The following is a 15,004-nucleotide window of genomic DNA, read 5'->3' as shown; positions in this document are numbered from 1 at the left end:
TTTCCAAATCTTAGGGCCACCCTTTCACTGCACATACATAGCTGAATAACTAAAATGTTTTCTTCCACTGAGGAATCTAAGACAAAGTATCACATGTGTAGGAACTTGAGAAAAGCAGAGACCAGTTACATCTGCATTCAAAAACCTTGTTTAAATGTTTTATTTGAAATGCTCTATTTTATTATAAGATTTATAATAATGCTTTGCAAAAAAAACTGCTATTGCCAAAATATTACTTTTTGGTAGATTCACATTCTATCTGGCAAGCAGCTACCACAGGCAGTAACCATTGGATGATAGGATGTTTTAGTCAAGTCATGTCAACAAGCATTTATTAAGCACTTACTGTGTGCTGGAGACTGTGCTTTTTATTCTCCCTTACGGATGTGCTTTTTATTCTCCCTTAGAGCATTGCTTCCATCTCTAGGCAGCTCCTTCATTTCTCTTCCTTTTCCCCATAGAAGGGAGGAATGAGGACTCTGAGGCAATCTGTGAGTAATAACAGCAGAAGAGAATGAAAGAGGGTGGTCCCCAGAATGATTCCATAGCTGGAGTGGCCATAGCGAATTGCTAAGAGAACCAGCTGCAAGGACTCATGATACCCAATTGCCCAGAAGTCCCAGTGGTGCCCCTGGAAGGGGCAAGAACCTTTTCTGGGACAAAGAATAGCATTAGATTAAGCTGTGATTAATTTGAGTTGAGGATTAACGAGTAACTAACGAGTGAAAAAAAGAGCACTTAGATATTTATATAATTTTAAAAGATAGCTCTGTGTTTTTCAGGGGTGGGCACACTATGGTGCAAACACCAAATCTGACCCCCAGCCTCTTTTTGTACAACCTCTGAGCTCAGAATGGTTTTTACATTTTTGAATAAAGTTTTATTGTATTTATATACTGCATATGTACATATATGTACATATGTGTGTGCATAAACACACACATGGTTTGCCAATCCCTGCTTTCTATCTTTAATTGCCTTATTGGTTACTGTTGTTTAGGTCTTTTGACAAAGAGATATATTATTTATGAAAAAAGGATAAAAGGTATGTTTGCCTAGCCAAAAAAAGAAAACAAATAAAAAAAAAAACCCTTGTGTTTAAACCACAGGACCTTAAACTTATCATTTTATCACCACCTAGTATAAGAAGACTTAATATTATAGGGTCTGTTTTTATTACAGGGTATATTTATTTACTATTTATTATTATTTATAATGTCTATTTGACTATATATTAATATTTAATATATTTATTATATTATGGGGCTGATTAAACACCTTGAAAGCTGCAACCTTAAAGTTATATACTAACAGACAATATAAAGAAGGTATTCAAGCTTAATAAAATTATTTTTTCCAAAGATTGAAGATTAGTCTCTGGTCTCTCTAGCTGTCAAACTAAACTTCCTGAAAATTCCTCTTGGTTGTTATTAGTTGCGAAATAATAGCAGCCCCGTAGCCCCTGACAAAATGTAAGGGATTGCTTAGTTAGTATTTACTTCTGTGGAAAGAGAAAAGGAAGCAGGAACCGTTTCTGTTTGTTGGAAATAAATGGGGTTGGGAAAGCCTGGTTGGGTAACTCCGGGAAAAAAACACTTTGCAGCAGTAATCTCCAAGGTCCTCCTGCCCCACCCTGCCTGTATAACCAATCACATCTATTAATCAGTCCCACCCTTGAACAAGGTCTTATACAAGTCCTTTGTGTCCTGTCATCCTCTCCTCTCCCTTTTGCTACCTCTCCTCCTTTCCCCTCCCCTCCCCTTTCCTTCCTTCTCCTCCCCTCCCCTCCTCCAGTTCTCCTTTCCTTTTCCCTCATCTCTTCCCCTTACTCTTCTTTATTGTCTTCCTTTTTTCTTCATTTTCTTCATCAAGCATTTACCTTTCAAAAGCCTCCCCCCACCTCCACCAGCATGCCCATCACCCTTAGCCCTCACGTCCATGGTATTACGAAAAGGGACACCACTCCTCCCTCTAAAATCTCTACCCTAATCATGGTGTGTCGTTGACAATGTAGACATCTAGGCCTCACAGGAAGAGTAGTTCACATTTAATTGCTAAACTAACAGGACCCAGAACTAGCTGTTTCCCCACTGTTGTTTCTAAGCCTAGTCCAGGTTTGTCATTTTTTTGAACGAAGACTAAAATTGAACCATACTTAGTTTGGTAATGTAGAGGTCAGAAAATATATTTTAAATTATGCACTTCAGGGAGGCACCAGGGAAAGGCTTCACTTGTGGAAAAATCTGTTGGTTCCATTTTGGAAGCAGGTTTTGATTATGAGCTTTGGTTCAATGCCTGTATACCAGACTTCTTTTCTGTCTTATAGATGTCCAGAGGTGCCAACCAGGTGAAGGTGACCCCAACACTATAAAGCAGTAGTTGGAGCACTGAGTCTCGTTTGAGTCACCTCCCCTAAAGAGATTGAGAAAGGCCACCTAAGTGGGATTATGGAGGGCAGCCTAATGTGGCCAGGTACGTTGGTAGCATGGACAGCCACACCTTGGATGCTTTTACTGGGAAAGGAATAGTAAAGGTACCAGAAACAGTCCAGTACAAAAGGACATAAGGATGACCAGCTGGTAAATTCTGGTATTCCACCTCCTAATAATTATCTGAGTCACAGTGCTCACCTGGTGGGGGGAACTGCATTCCCAGATCTATCAGGGTTCCCCAAATATGAATGCCAGCTTTCCTTGAAAGCATGTCACACTTTTGGAGGCCTCTGTGAATTTTGAAGACTGAACATAGTAGACAGTCAATCATGTTTTTTGAGCTGAATTAAAGTAAGGAAAACTTGTCTTCATCATTCTTTAATCTTCTAAAAGCACAGGCTGCCTCTTTGGGTCAGGGTGCCCTGCTTTGGTGCTCCACTCTTCCTCCACAGGACTCCAGGCTCCAGATGTCTCTAGCCCAGGCCTTCTTGACATCAAAATTACTAGTCCTGTGTCCCACTTGGTATCATTTTAGAAGAGGCTTTCAGCACCTTAACCCTAAATTCCAACTAATTAGTTAAGGCCTCATGGCATAATTAGTAGAGACAGAGAAGGGACCTATGATTCCACTGGTATAAGGAACTCCCAGGGGAGGGAACTCCTTCTACCAGTGCAAGCTGGCACCTTCTCTGCAAAGCATAGTCTTAGAGAGTTGCCCAAAACACTCAGAGGCTAAGTGACTTGCCCAGGGTCACACAGCCAGTATGTTTCAGAGAACTGATTTGTCTACTCTGGCTGGCTAGGTGAGCATCAACTGAATTTGTCCCTTGCCACTGCATCTGTATCCTTCACAAGGCTACAAGCTCAGTGGAAGAGTATGGCCTTTTCTGACAGAGGAATAATTAGTATGGCAGCTGTTTTGAGTGAAGAGGTCCTTCTAGGCTTTCTAAAGTATCCCACATAAAAATAGCCTTTGTTCCAATAAGAATGGACAGAAAATAACAAAGACAAGAGAAAAGGGGTGGGGGAAATACAAAATGGTAAGACCAAGGAAGGCGGTACAGTAGAGGGGAAAGAATGCTGACCTAGGAGTCAACACACCTGAGATAATGCATATGAAGCATTTTGGAAAAGGGCTATAAAAATGTAACTCACCTTCTCCAGCTCATTTTACAGATGAAGAAACTGAGGCAAAAAAGTGACTTGCCCAGGGTCACACAGCTAGTAAGTGTCTGAGGCTGGGTTTGAACTCATGGAGATAAGGCTTCCTGATTCCAGGCCTGGCACTCTATCCACTGTGCCACCTAGCCACATTGTTATTGTTTGTGTATATAGCTGCTCAACTTTAGGCAGGTCACTTGGCTTCTCAGTTGCCTTCTCTGTAAAATAAGGGGGTTGAGATAGATGGTTCTTGAGGTCCCTTTCATCTCTTCTCTTCTTTGGTAAGAGATTTCACCAGAGTTGAAAAATATAAACCTGTTTACAAAACATCATTTTACCCGGAGATAGTATAGTAGAAAAGAACACTGCTTCTAACATCAAAAGACCTTGGTTCAAATCCTGCCGCTGACACTTCCTACTACCTGTGTGACCTTAGCAAGTCACTTCAGCTCCCTAGCTCTCAGTCTCCTCATCAGTTAAATGAGGGGATTGGCTCCTATGATCTCATTGCAGGTGCAAAAACATTGCATGCAGATTTATCTACCGTAACAGACTCAGAGAGCTAGAAAGACCCTTGGAGATTATCTAGAGTTCTGGACCAAGCCTCTTGTTTTATAGATGAAGTCACTGAGGTCCATGGAGATTGACTGCATTCATTTCCCTAGGAAGAATTCGTAGGAACATAGATTTAGAGCTGCTAGAGACCTTTGAGGCCAGCAAGTCTACTCCCTTCCCATTTTGCAGATGAGGAAACTGAGGCCCAGAGAGATTTTGTTGAATTGAATTGAAAAGTAATTTTATTCAAGTCACACAGAACATACCACCTGGTACAGTGGGGATTTGAACTGAGGTTCACTGGTTCCAAATTCAGAGGTCTTTTCATGCACTGTGCTGCCTCCCATTGTCTCATAAAAGATTCTTCTCAAATTATTAATTGGTCTTCCTGTGACCATGTTGAATTGATTAAAGGCCATGGATGGCCTTCCCACCTTGTATGTTCCTTTCTCAAGAGTTTATTGTTGCTGTTCAGTAGTGACTGGCTTTTTGTTAGAACCCATTTGGGGTTTTCTTGGCAAAGATACTGGACTGGTTTGCCATTTCTTTCTCCAGCTCATTTTACAGATGAGGAAACTGAGGCAAACAGGGTTAAGCGACTTTTCCAGGGTCATACAGCTAATAAGTATCTGAGGCCAGATTTGAACTCAGGTCTTCCTGACACCAGGTCCAGCACTCTATCCACTCCGCTACCTAGTTGCACTTTCCAAGGGTTTGAGTCTGAGTAAATAGAATACAAGCAGAAGAGAAGAAAGGAATGGCAAAATTGGTGGTAAGGGCTGAAAATTCAGCTCTAGGGAACAGGAAGCCCATGTATAACCTGAAAGTGACTGCGGCTAATAGGGCACCTTCAGCTCTAATCTTTGTTGTGCCCTGCCCTCCTCCCTTGACCTTGGGCCCTGTCCAGTCATCCTTCATTGTTTCCTAATTGCAGTTGTTCTGTGTACCCAAATGAAGAAGTCAGGGAAAGGCATGTTGTGTCACTGTAGAATTTGGGGATGATTCTGGGCGTATCGCTACCCACTCAGGCAGCTGTGAGTATGGGGAAAGATCTTCCCTGTGTTTCCCTGAAGCTTTGCTTGCTAGCAAAGTCATGCAAATTCAAAATATCTGAACCTTATCCTTAGAAACGGTTGTTCCAAATTGTGTTGAACAGGAAAGTGATTCAACTTTTCCCTAACCAGGACTTGTGCAATTAGAAACTCCCAGAGACTATGTTTGCTCAGGGATGAGGCTGGGGCTCTGGCCTGACAGGAGGTCTCAGCCAGAGATGGAGACAGCAGGAAATCAGTCAGTGACTCACAGGAGACTAAGAAACCACTCAGATTTGGATGAACCAGAAAATCCCTAGGAGCTAACTAGGAAAGACCACACCTACGCTCTTGAAATAGGTCATTTTCTGACTCAGGAAAGTCCTTTCACATGGAGCCAGCCCCAAAGAATTTTGAAGTGCAAGCTCAAAGATGTTCCTGAGGGTGACCTAATGCTTGCCACTTTTCAAGAGTGTGACTTCAGTTTTGCCCAAAGAAATCTAGTAGAATCCTGAAACCCTAAGGCTCAGAGAGGTTATTTACCTATAGTCACACAGCTAATTAGTGCCACATGATAGTCAATGTCTTGGATAAGAAGTGCCACATCGTTAAGCAGATGCTAGTAACTGCTTCCCACCTAGCTGAAAGCCTTTTATCACTCTTATTCCAAGTCTCTCTTTAAAATGACTCAAGATGTGCATTGTGACATAAGCACTACTTTAATTGATCAGTAAATATTTATTAAATGCCCACTATGTGCCTGGCATTGTTCCACTATCGTTTCTATTTGAATCTGGAAATATTGCACCTCAAAAATTATAACCCAAAAAACTGCAAAGGGGAGAAAGAAACTATGTATTAAAAATAAGTTACAAGAAAAATTTCAAGGTTAAAAAAAATCTGTAAGCACAAAGGGACATAACAGAAAAAGAATGCTACCCTTGGAGTTAGGAAAGACCTGGGTTTGAATCATACCTCTGACATGACTTGGATTCTCAGTGTTCTCATTTGCAAAACAGGGAGACTAATACTTGCACAGTGACAGCTGGAGGCATAATTATAGGGCAGTGGCCCTGTTGTGTTCTTTCTGTTTGTAAGGTAGTTGGAAGGACGGAAGGTGTGTGGTTTTTTAATTATAAAACTCTATGTAAATATGTGTTACATCATAGTTTGGACCTATGGGATGATAACCTGGAGGGGGCTATGTTGGTTTTGACTCCCCTATGCCACTTTTGATTTTTTTTGATCCAATCATTTCCCCTCTAGAAGCCTCAGTTTCCTTATCTGTAAAAATTAGAAGAGTTTGACTAGGTCCAATCACTGAAAGTCCCTTCCAGCCCTGGCATTTCTTTGTGTCTGTGAGGTTATTGGTTTTTTGTTGTTGCTGTGAACCAGAAAGAGACCAAAATGATTTCCCAAAACAAGGGTGTTGCAGGGGGTGTGGTAAGGGTGACACATGCTACAGACTAGGTGGGGCCTGGGTGCTTTATGGTTAAGTGGTGACTTAGATGAAAGATCAGAATCACAGGCTCTCAGAGCTAAAACAGACCTCAGTGGCCATCAACCTATTCCTGAAAAAGGTTTCCCTCCACAACGTGCCTGGCAAATGGCGGTCCAGCCTTTGCTGGAAAGATCCACATTGAGAGAAGAGCCTAGACGTCCCTAGTTCCTTTCACAGAGACTCTTGGGGCATGAACTTGAGGCCTATCACCACTTCGGCTGCCTTCCTCTGAATGATCTCCATTTAATCAGTGTTCTCTCTGAACTATGACAGCCAACCAACCAGTTCATTGGTTTATTCTTCCAATCCTAGGTTCCCTCTCAGCAAAATAGGAAGTCTCCTGATTTAATGGTGGGGTGTTGATTTAATGTTACAACTCTAAATGTGGTGGGGTATGACCAGGGCAGAGTAAAGTGAAACTATCACCTCCTTATTTCTGAAAAACGTGCCTCTCTTGATTCAGCCTAAGATGGCGATAGCCATCCAAGACGGCCTCTGTGCTTCACTACTGAGTCATATTGGCCTTTAAGTCCAGTAAAACTCCCATGTTTTTCAGGGGATAGAGAACAGAGAGGAAAGAAATACTTCCACAGGCTAATGAATATCCAAACACACTTTTGCTTTCAAGTTCATTCTGGAGCCCACCTCCATCTTGCTGATGCATTAGAAGGGTCTATTGTGAGCAAAATTGTGTCCAATGTACAGGATGCTTTGGGTGTATCTGGAAATTCAACATCAAATGTGCTGTACTATATACTTTGGAGAAGCCAAAACACTATCCCCAGCAGGCATAGATCACCCCTCCCACCTACCCATCATCCTTTGCTTACTGCATCCTTCAGAGGACCTACATCCCCCAACCTAAAAGCAGATTCTGGATTATGATAATTCATCAACAGCCCAGGCAGAACTAAAATAGGACTTCTGGGTAAAGATTCTTTGGAGCCTTTCTTGACATAACACCAAGCCTTAGTACTTAGCCAGACCTTGTACATAGTAAAGAAAATGAGTCTCTTTTTTTATAGACTCAGAAAAAAAAAAAAGGAATTTTGTTCTTCAGTGTCAAAACATTTTTTTTCTTTTCTAGAGCTCACAAATGTGGGGTCATAGAAATCCAATATAGCAAAAACTGCTGATCCCATAGGATTTTCTTTCTTAAAAGAAAAAAGATTTCCGATGAATTCCTTTGTAGCTGCTTTCCCTCTAACACCATAATTCCTAAACAGCAAAATTCCCAGGCTTCTTGAAGAACTTCAAAGCTTAAATTTATCATCTGAGGCAGCTGTGGTATAGTGGAGAAAGTATTGGATTGGGCATTGAGATCAGGATGCCAAGGCCTAGCTGTTCCACTAACTTTCTGTGTGACTTTAAGCAAATCAGTTCCCCTCTGGGCCTCGTTTCCTCATCTGTAAAATGGGGTGGTCAGCCTATATCAAGGATTCTCAACCTTTTGTGTCCCACAGACTCCTTTGACATTCTTGTGAAGACTGGGGACTCCTCACAATAATGTGGTGTGTATTTTTTTTAAATCATCATTGAAGGAAATACTATATTTCAGTGAGAGGTTAATGGAAATTAAGATGTAATTTTTTTCCCATCCAAATTTACTGACCTCTTGAAATCTATTGTGGATCTAAGTTTAAGAACCATGCAGATCCCTAAAACTGTATCAGAGAGCCCCGTGTGACCTGGAAATTGTTTGAAGCTAAATTTATGGTCAAGTATTTTCCCAAGTAAGTAAAGGGAAGAAATAGTCAGGGCCTAGGCGTGGTCATCCTTAAGAGCCATAAAAGGGATTTTCTGGTTTCTCCAAACCCAGGTGACTTCCTGTTCCCCTGTGAATCATTATCTACTTCTATCTATCTAAGACGGAACCATTGTAGACAAGAATTTCTCAAATTGCTACTCCAAGAGAGTTTGAAAGGCCAGAGCCCTAGCTGTATCTTAAGCAAATTTCTACTAAATCTTTAGTCTAATAGAACTTAGCCCTTGACAAGATTGTGAAGTAGGGGAAGTTTGTTTTCTGTGTCTTTCCATCCTTCATTCAGCTGACCTCTCTTCATAAGTCCTTCATAGTCCTCATTATTACAGTATATTATTCATTCACCTAGGGAATCTAGGTGGCTCCATGGTTAGAACACTGGACTTGGAGTCAGGAACTTCTGAGTTCAAATCTGGGCTCAGAGAATTACTAGCCATGTGACCCTAAGCAAGCCACTTCACCTCTGTCTGCCTCAGTGTCCTCATCTGTAAAACAGGGATAATAATAGCACCAACCTTCCTAAGTTGTTATGAAGATAAATGAGATCATCTTTTTAAAGTAAACCTCAAAGTCCTATAGAAATGCTAGCTGTTATTATATTATACCTCGCCTGCCAAAGCACATCCCTCTCCCTCCCCCCACCTCACTGCAGCTCCAGGTCAACCTTTCCCAGATGGTTTAACTGGTGGGGAAGATCGGCTTATGCTTAAGACTCTCCCTGCCCCATTAACACTTCTCTTCTGTTATAATTTACTTATTTAAAAAAATTTATTTATCACACAGTCTCGGAGCTGGAAAGAATTTCAGGGGCCAACTGGTCCAACTCATAACCTGAACAGTTATATAACATTTATCAATCAATCAACATTGATTGATTGATATGTTGTATGACTACAACATATCTGACAAGTGGTCATCTGGCCTTTGCTTGAAGACTTTTGGTGAGTGAGAATCCTGCTCTTCTCAAGGGAAGACATTCCACTCTTTGATATTCCAAATTGTTAGGAAGTTTTCCTTTATAAAATCTAAATTTATCTATTGGCAATGGCTGTCTGTTTCTCCTGGCTTGGCCTTCTGTGGCCAAAGAGAAAAGTCTAATTCCTCCTCTACAGGAGAGCCCCTTGAAGCCAGCTCTCAGGATCCTTTTTCTTCTTTTTAGAATTTTTCTTATTACCTTAGTGCTTGTCTAATTAATTAGCACGAAAGTATTAAAGGTTGATAGTAGTATTGAGTTACTGCTCAGAAAATATGTATATTTTAAGGCTTGCTCTAGACTTGGCTACTAGCTCAGGAAGAATTTGTCACCAATTGAAGAGATATTTTTGAACAGGGTGTCCTGGCTCATCTGGGTGTTCCTCAACCCATTGTGTAGTCCATACGCCAGGTGGTAGATATTCAAAATGGTGCTGCCTCTTGGCCTAGGATGCTATGGTTGCTTACACCAGTGATGGGCTCCATAGGTTGAGGTCTGATTAGCCCATCCTGAACTGTCTGTCCCTCTCTCTGCTTTCTCTTAGATCACTCGACAACAGTATCAGAATGCACTCACCGCTTGCCACATGGACAGCTCCCCTCAGTCTCCAGACATGGAGGCCTTTGCCGATGGAGATTCCACCAAGGCACCAACTTCTCGTGGAACCCCACAGACCCCTAAAGATGACCCTGCCATCACCCTTCTCAATGACAGGAACAGCCTTCAGTGTAAGTTAATGGGGCAGGTCATGGGGGCAGCATCCGTAGGAGACTGCCAAGTAATTAAGAGTCTCCAGTCTCTCTGGCTGCCAGCCCATCACTGAGATCCTGGACCTCAAGCAGGGCCTCTGGACCACTCCTGATCAAAGCAGTAGTTTAGTGTCTCTTCTACAGGCAGCCGGACAGATGGTTTAAAGAGCCCTAGTGAAGCAGTGTACCTGAAGATGGAAGAGATCTCCTTCGTACAGGAGGGAGTGAATGCCAAGGAGGAGTGCAGAAGCCCTCAGTTTGTGCTCCCAGCCACTGCTCTTCCACCCAGACCAGGTCAGATGGGGTTGTGGTTCACAGGATTTTAGAACGGGAAGGGCACTTAGAGATCGGCTATTGTACCATGTTCTCCCCCATTTTACAAGGGAGAAAACCAAGGCTCTGACAAAATGACTTTCTCAGATCATAGTCATAATAACTAACATTTCATATAGTATTTTAAGGTTTGCTATTCACTTTATGTATCCTGCCTCATTTGATCATCACAACAACCCTGTGAGGTAGGTACTGTTTTCATTCCCATTTTGAAGATGGAGAAACTGAGGGCAAGAGAAGCTAACTAATTTTCCTAAGGTCACACAGCTAGTTAGTGTCAGGGGCCGGATTTAAATTCAGGTCTTCGAGTCTCCTAAATGCAGCATTCTATCCAATCTATACTGCCTGGCTAGTAAGTGGCAGAGCAGTGGTTGGAACCTGGGAGTCTTTCTACCAGAAAAGGAATATGGGAATGATCACCTGTTAGTAGGAGAGTGGCCAGTGAGGCTGAGCAAAGGGAACATTGGGATTTGACTTAATTCTTATGCCCAGGTGAGAAGTTCATTTCCCTTCATTCTGCAGGTGCTTTAGGTAGTCACTATCCTGACTTGCCAAGCCCTGGACCTTCTTCCAGCTCTTAATAGTGCTGTCCACCCAGAATTAACCTTCCAGACACTAGCTCCTCTGACTGTAATGCACTCAGGGGACTTGTACCCATAGGGCTTTCACCTCTACTTTCTAAATCTCCATAATCACAGAACCTTAACCTGAGACACTAGGCCTCCTGGATCTGCCTGGCCCCTGAGCCACTTCGGGATCAATGATATCAACACCACCACCATATCTGGCCCAGCTTCCACCTCCTCCTTGACATTCTTCCCCCTTATACAGATCCAGACCACCAGATTATTTAGAAGGGAAAACAATATGTAGATGTGTCTGTATGTATATGCATACATACATATATGTATTGTGTTGTGCTATATAAATATACACATACATGTGTACATGTCTATAAATGCATATACATATATTCAGAAATAACACATCAGGAAGAGGTAAGTATAATAGTTTATAAAATAAATCTGAATAATTCAAGTGAGAGGTTCTTTAGCTTTGATCCTTAACTAAAATTGTCCAACCCCAACCCTAACCTAGCCCTTCTAGGTGAGGTGGTCTATTCATGGTTCTCAAGCTTTTGGGTCTCGGGATCCCTTTATACTCTTAACAATTATGAGGCCCTCCCTCACCAAAGAGTTTGTGTTTGTTATATCTATTGGTATTTACCAGATTGGACATTAAAACATCATAGGACTATTACAAAATGTTTTTACCCCATGAACCCCCTGAAAGGCCTTAGGGACTCCCAGGAAAATGACACCCATCCAGAAATCTTCCACCTGGACTCTTTAGATCAAAATATTTGGTTCATTCTTCTAATCCCAGGTTCCCTCTCAGCAAAACAGGAAGTCTCCTGATTCAATGGCACAGTTTGGTATTCCAGGCATATTGCTGCTACATAATCACTTAGCTAACCACTCATTCTGTGCTCATACTGTGTACAGACTATTGCTATGCCCTGGGGATGTAGAAAGTTTAAACAAGACCCTGCTTTCATTGATGTTAAAGTCTTTGAGAGGACAGGAAAGAACCTGCAAAAGTTCTCTCCATCAGAATAATTCAACCCAACCCACAGGTCAACGCTCTAGATTCACAACAGGTGACCTTGTTTCCTTCACTGCTGACAGCAATTACTCTGGCCAGTCATTTTACCATACTTAATGGGATAAGTGTTGTGCTAGTCTCTCTGGGGGTGCGTGCCCACCAAATCAGCCCATTGTTACTGGAACTCCTAACCGCACTGCCTAAGCTCCTAGGATTCAGCTTATGAGCCTGTTTTCATCTCCCTCACATTTTGAAACTGATACCAAACCATAGCATGGGGTCCTTTATATTTTAAGATTAACCCTGAGATGCATTCCTCCAGGTGTAAGTACCTACCTTGCTAAGACCAGAAGAGAGCCAGCTGATTTTGTTTGGTTCCCAAAGTGGAGTGGGTTTGGTGGGAAAGAGAATCAGTGGAGTACAGTGGAAAGCATACTGCACTTAAAATCAAAGGACCAGGGTTTGAATCTCATCCATGTTATTTACTAATTATGTAACCTTAGCAGCTCCATCCCTCTGGGCCATTTCCTCATCGTAAAGAAAGGGGGGGTTGTAGTGAGTGCTCTCTTAGATTGATTGCTTCCAGCACTAAATCTCTGATCCTAAAGTTATTTCCCATTTTTTCTCCTCCCTCCTCATTTCTTAGAAACAGACAGTGAATGTTGTAATCTCATCTTGGACTCAGATGACCCTAACCTGGGGAGTGTGACCAGCCCCTCCAGCAGTGACTTTGAGGAGACACTGGGCAAGAAGTTGCTGAGAACTTTAAGTGAGTAGATCCCCACTCATCTGAAAAGTCTCTTGGTGGGCAAAGCCTAGAAGTTGCAGGGTAGGATCGGTCTCCAAGATGAAATCATTGGGGGCAGTGAGGTGGCACAGAGGATAGAGCACCGGCTGTGGAGTCAAGAGGCCCTGAGTTCAAATCCGGATTCAGACACATAACACTTACTAGCCGTGTGACTCTGGGCAAATCACTTAACACCAATTGCCTCGACAAGAAAAAAAAGATGGAATCATTGGATGACTTTGAAAGGGCCAGAACTAGGACCATTATTTTCACCAGTGGGCTTAGGACTATTGCTATTCCATTAGGGAAGTATCCCATTCAGTAAGTACCCAGAATTCATTAGCCAACTTGCCAAGCAAACTAAAAGAAATAAATTCAACATAAATAAAAACCAAGGTTAAATACAGTCCATTCCTATAAATGATAATTACAGTTTTAGAGCTGGAAGAGACTTTAGAGGTCATGTAGTCCAATCATCCCATTTTATTGATATAGATATTGAGGCCCAGAGAGGTTAAATAATTTGCCCAAGATCACACAGGTAGTAATGTTGTAGTCATGGTGTGTTGTGGGGTTGTCTCAAAGAGTTCAGAGTCAGACCACCTCTAATCCAAATATAGGCATTTATTGAGAATGATGCCTCCAACTGGCTGAGTTCTAAGAGGAACCAGCAACTTCAGTGAAAGCAAGATGGATTTTTATAGGGTAAAGATGCAATTATGTAACAGAAATTATGAATATGAACAAGGCAGGAGGGGTTTGTTAAGGGATTAGGTAATGGGGGAGGGGTCCCAGCCTCAGTGGAACTGCAATTGCCCCCAATGCATACAGAAAAACCCAGTTGGGGGGCAAGGATTATGATAATGATATTATAATAAGCCTCTCTACATCGTAAGTTCACCTAAAGGACAGCTTTTGCTATCACAGCTCAGGTGCCTACTTAGGGAAAGTCCCTTCTACTGTTTTGGGGTCCACATCCTGCTTGGGCATCCTGGTGATGCTGCTGCTTTCTGATGGGTTGACTATTGTGGTCCTGTCTGAGATTAGATGGATGTGGTTGTGGTTGAGTGTGTGGACACACCTGCTGTTTCTGTGGGAAATATGAGGAATGGATCTGGGGGCAGTGGCTAGCTAGAGGCACATGGATACGCTTGCTGTTTCTGTGAGAGATAGTTCATAGACACATCTGTTCATTTCAGTGATCAGCAGCTGCCATTTCTTGAACTAGGGGTCATTTCATTTTGTCGTCCTCCTCCTCTTCAGAGACAAGCACTTACTTAATCCTAAGAAGAAACCCCCCATCCCCCTCCAAAATGCTTATAATGGCAAATGTGATGATTACTCCCTCATTTTACTGAACTGGAATTTAACTTTCCCCCCAAGTTAGGATTATTTCACTCTAGTCCAACCTGCCATTTTTTTTTACTTCTTTTGTTTATCTTCTGAAGAATGTATTCTAGTAAATATGGATTCTTTTAAAATAATATAAGGTTTTGAAATGCTTCACAAATGGATCTTGAATCTTGTAACATCTTTGCAGGTGTTGGAAAAAGGAAGAGGTCGTCAGATGGGGAGAGGACCCCAGAGGAGAATTCCAATTTAACACCTCTAATCACATGACAGGAAGTGATGCTTGAACATTAGGTGGGTGGATGGTTTTCCACACGCTTTGGGAAAGACCATCCTTCTATCATCTCCTCCATCTCCAGAGACCTGCCAAAGGCAATAAGGCACCATGTTTTTTTTCCTCCATGTTTCCTAGCCGTCAATTTCAGCAAATATTTCCTCTCACCTCCATCCTGGCTCAGAGCCTTGCTGTTGTTATAAAGGAAACCAGTGCCTTGAATGGAATATTATGGAAATGGTTCTGACACCACGAAGTAAAGAAGTGACCACAGCTTGCCAGCTCTCCCTTCCCCATCTCTTCCAGTTCCCTGGGGGATCTTTGGGATCCCCTGATGCTGGGTTAGGCCATCTGTTTTCACTTCATCGGCCCTTTCTCTAGGAAAGAAAGCCATTGTTGACCCAATTGAAACATCTACACATGACTCAGCTCCAGGTGGGCCAGAGGCTGGAGAGGCAGGTGAGAGAATTGGCCCAGGAGAGGGAGTAGAA

The 15,004-nt window shown here is 42.3% G+C and overlaps 1 protein-coding gene across 1 annotated transcript in view; it reads left to right on the top strand.

The window, feature by feature from the left end:
- The window catches only part of CNNM1 (cyclin and CBS domain divalent metal cation transport mediator 1), a 70,307-nt gene extending 55,303 nt beyond the window's left edge, over nucleotides 1–15,004 (top strand). The window contains 4 exon segments of the mRNA XM_027858056.1: nucleotides 9,960–10,147; nucleotides 10,313–10,458; nucleotides 12,749–12,871; nucleotides 14,430–15,004. Coding sequence (XP_027713857.1) covers nucleotides 9,960–10,147; nucleotides 10,313–10,458; nucleotides 12,749–12,871; nucleotides 14,430–14,509 — 537 coding nt within the window. The 3' untranslated portion in view covers nucleotides 14,510–15,004.

Source organism: Vombatus ursinus, unplaced genomic scaffold (assembly GCF_900497805.2).
Source record: "Vombatus ursinus unplaced genomic scaffold, bare-nosed wombat genome assembly UNPS02000749.1, whole genome shotgun sequence".
NCBI lineage: Eukaryota > Metazoa > Chordata > Mammalia > Diprotodontia > Vombatidae > Vombatus > Vombatus ursinus.
Note: the sequence above shows the minus strand (reverse complement) of the source record. Positions and strands in the feature narration are given on the sequence as shown.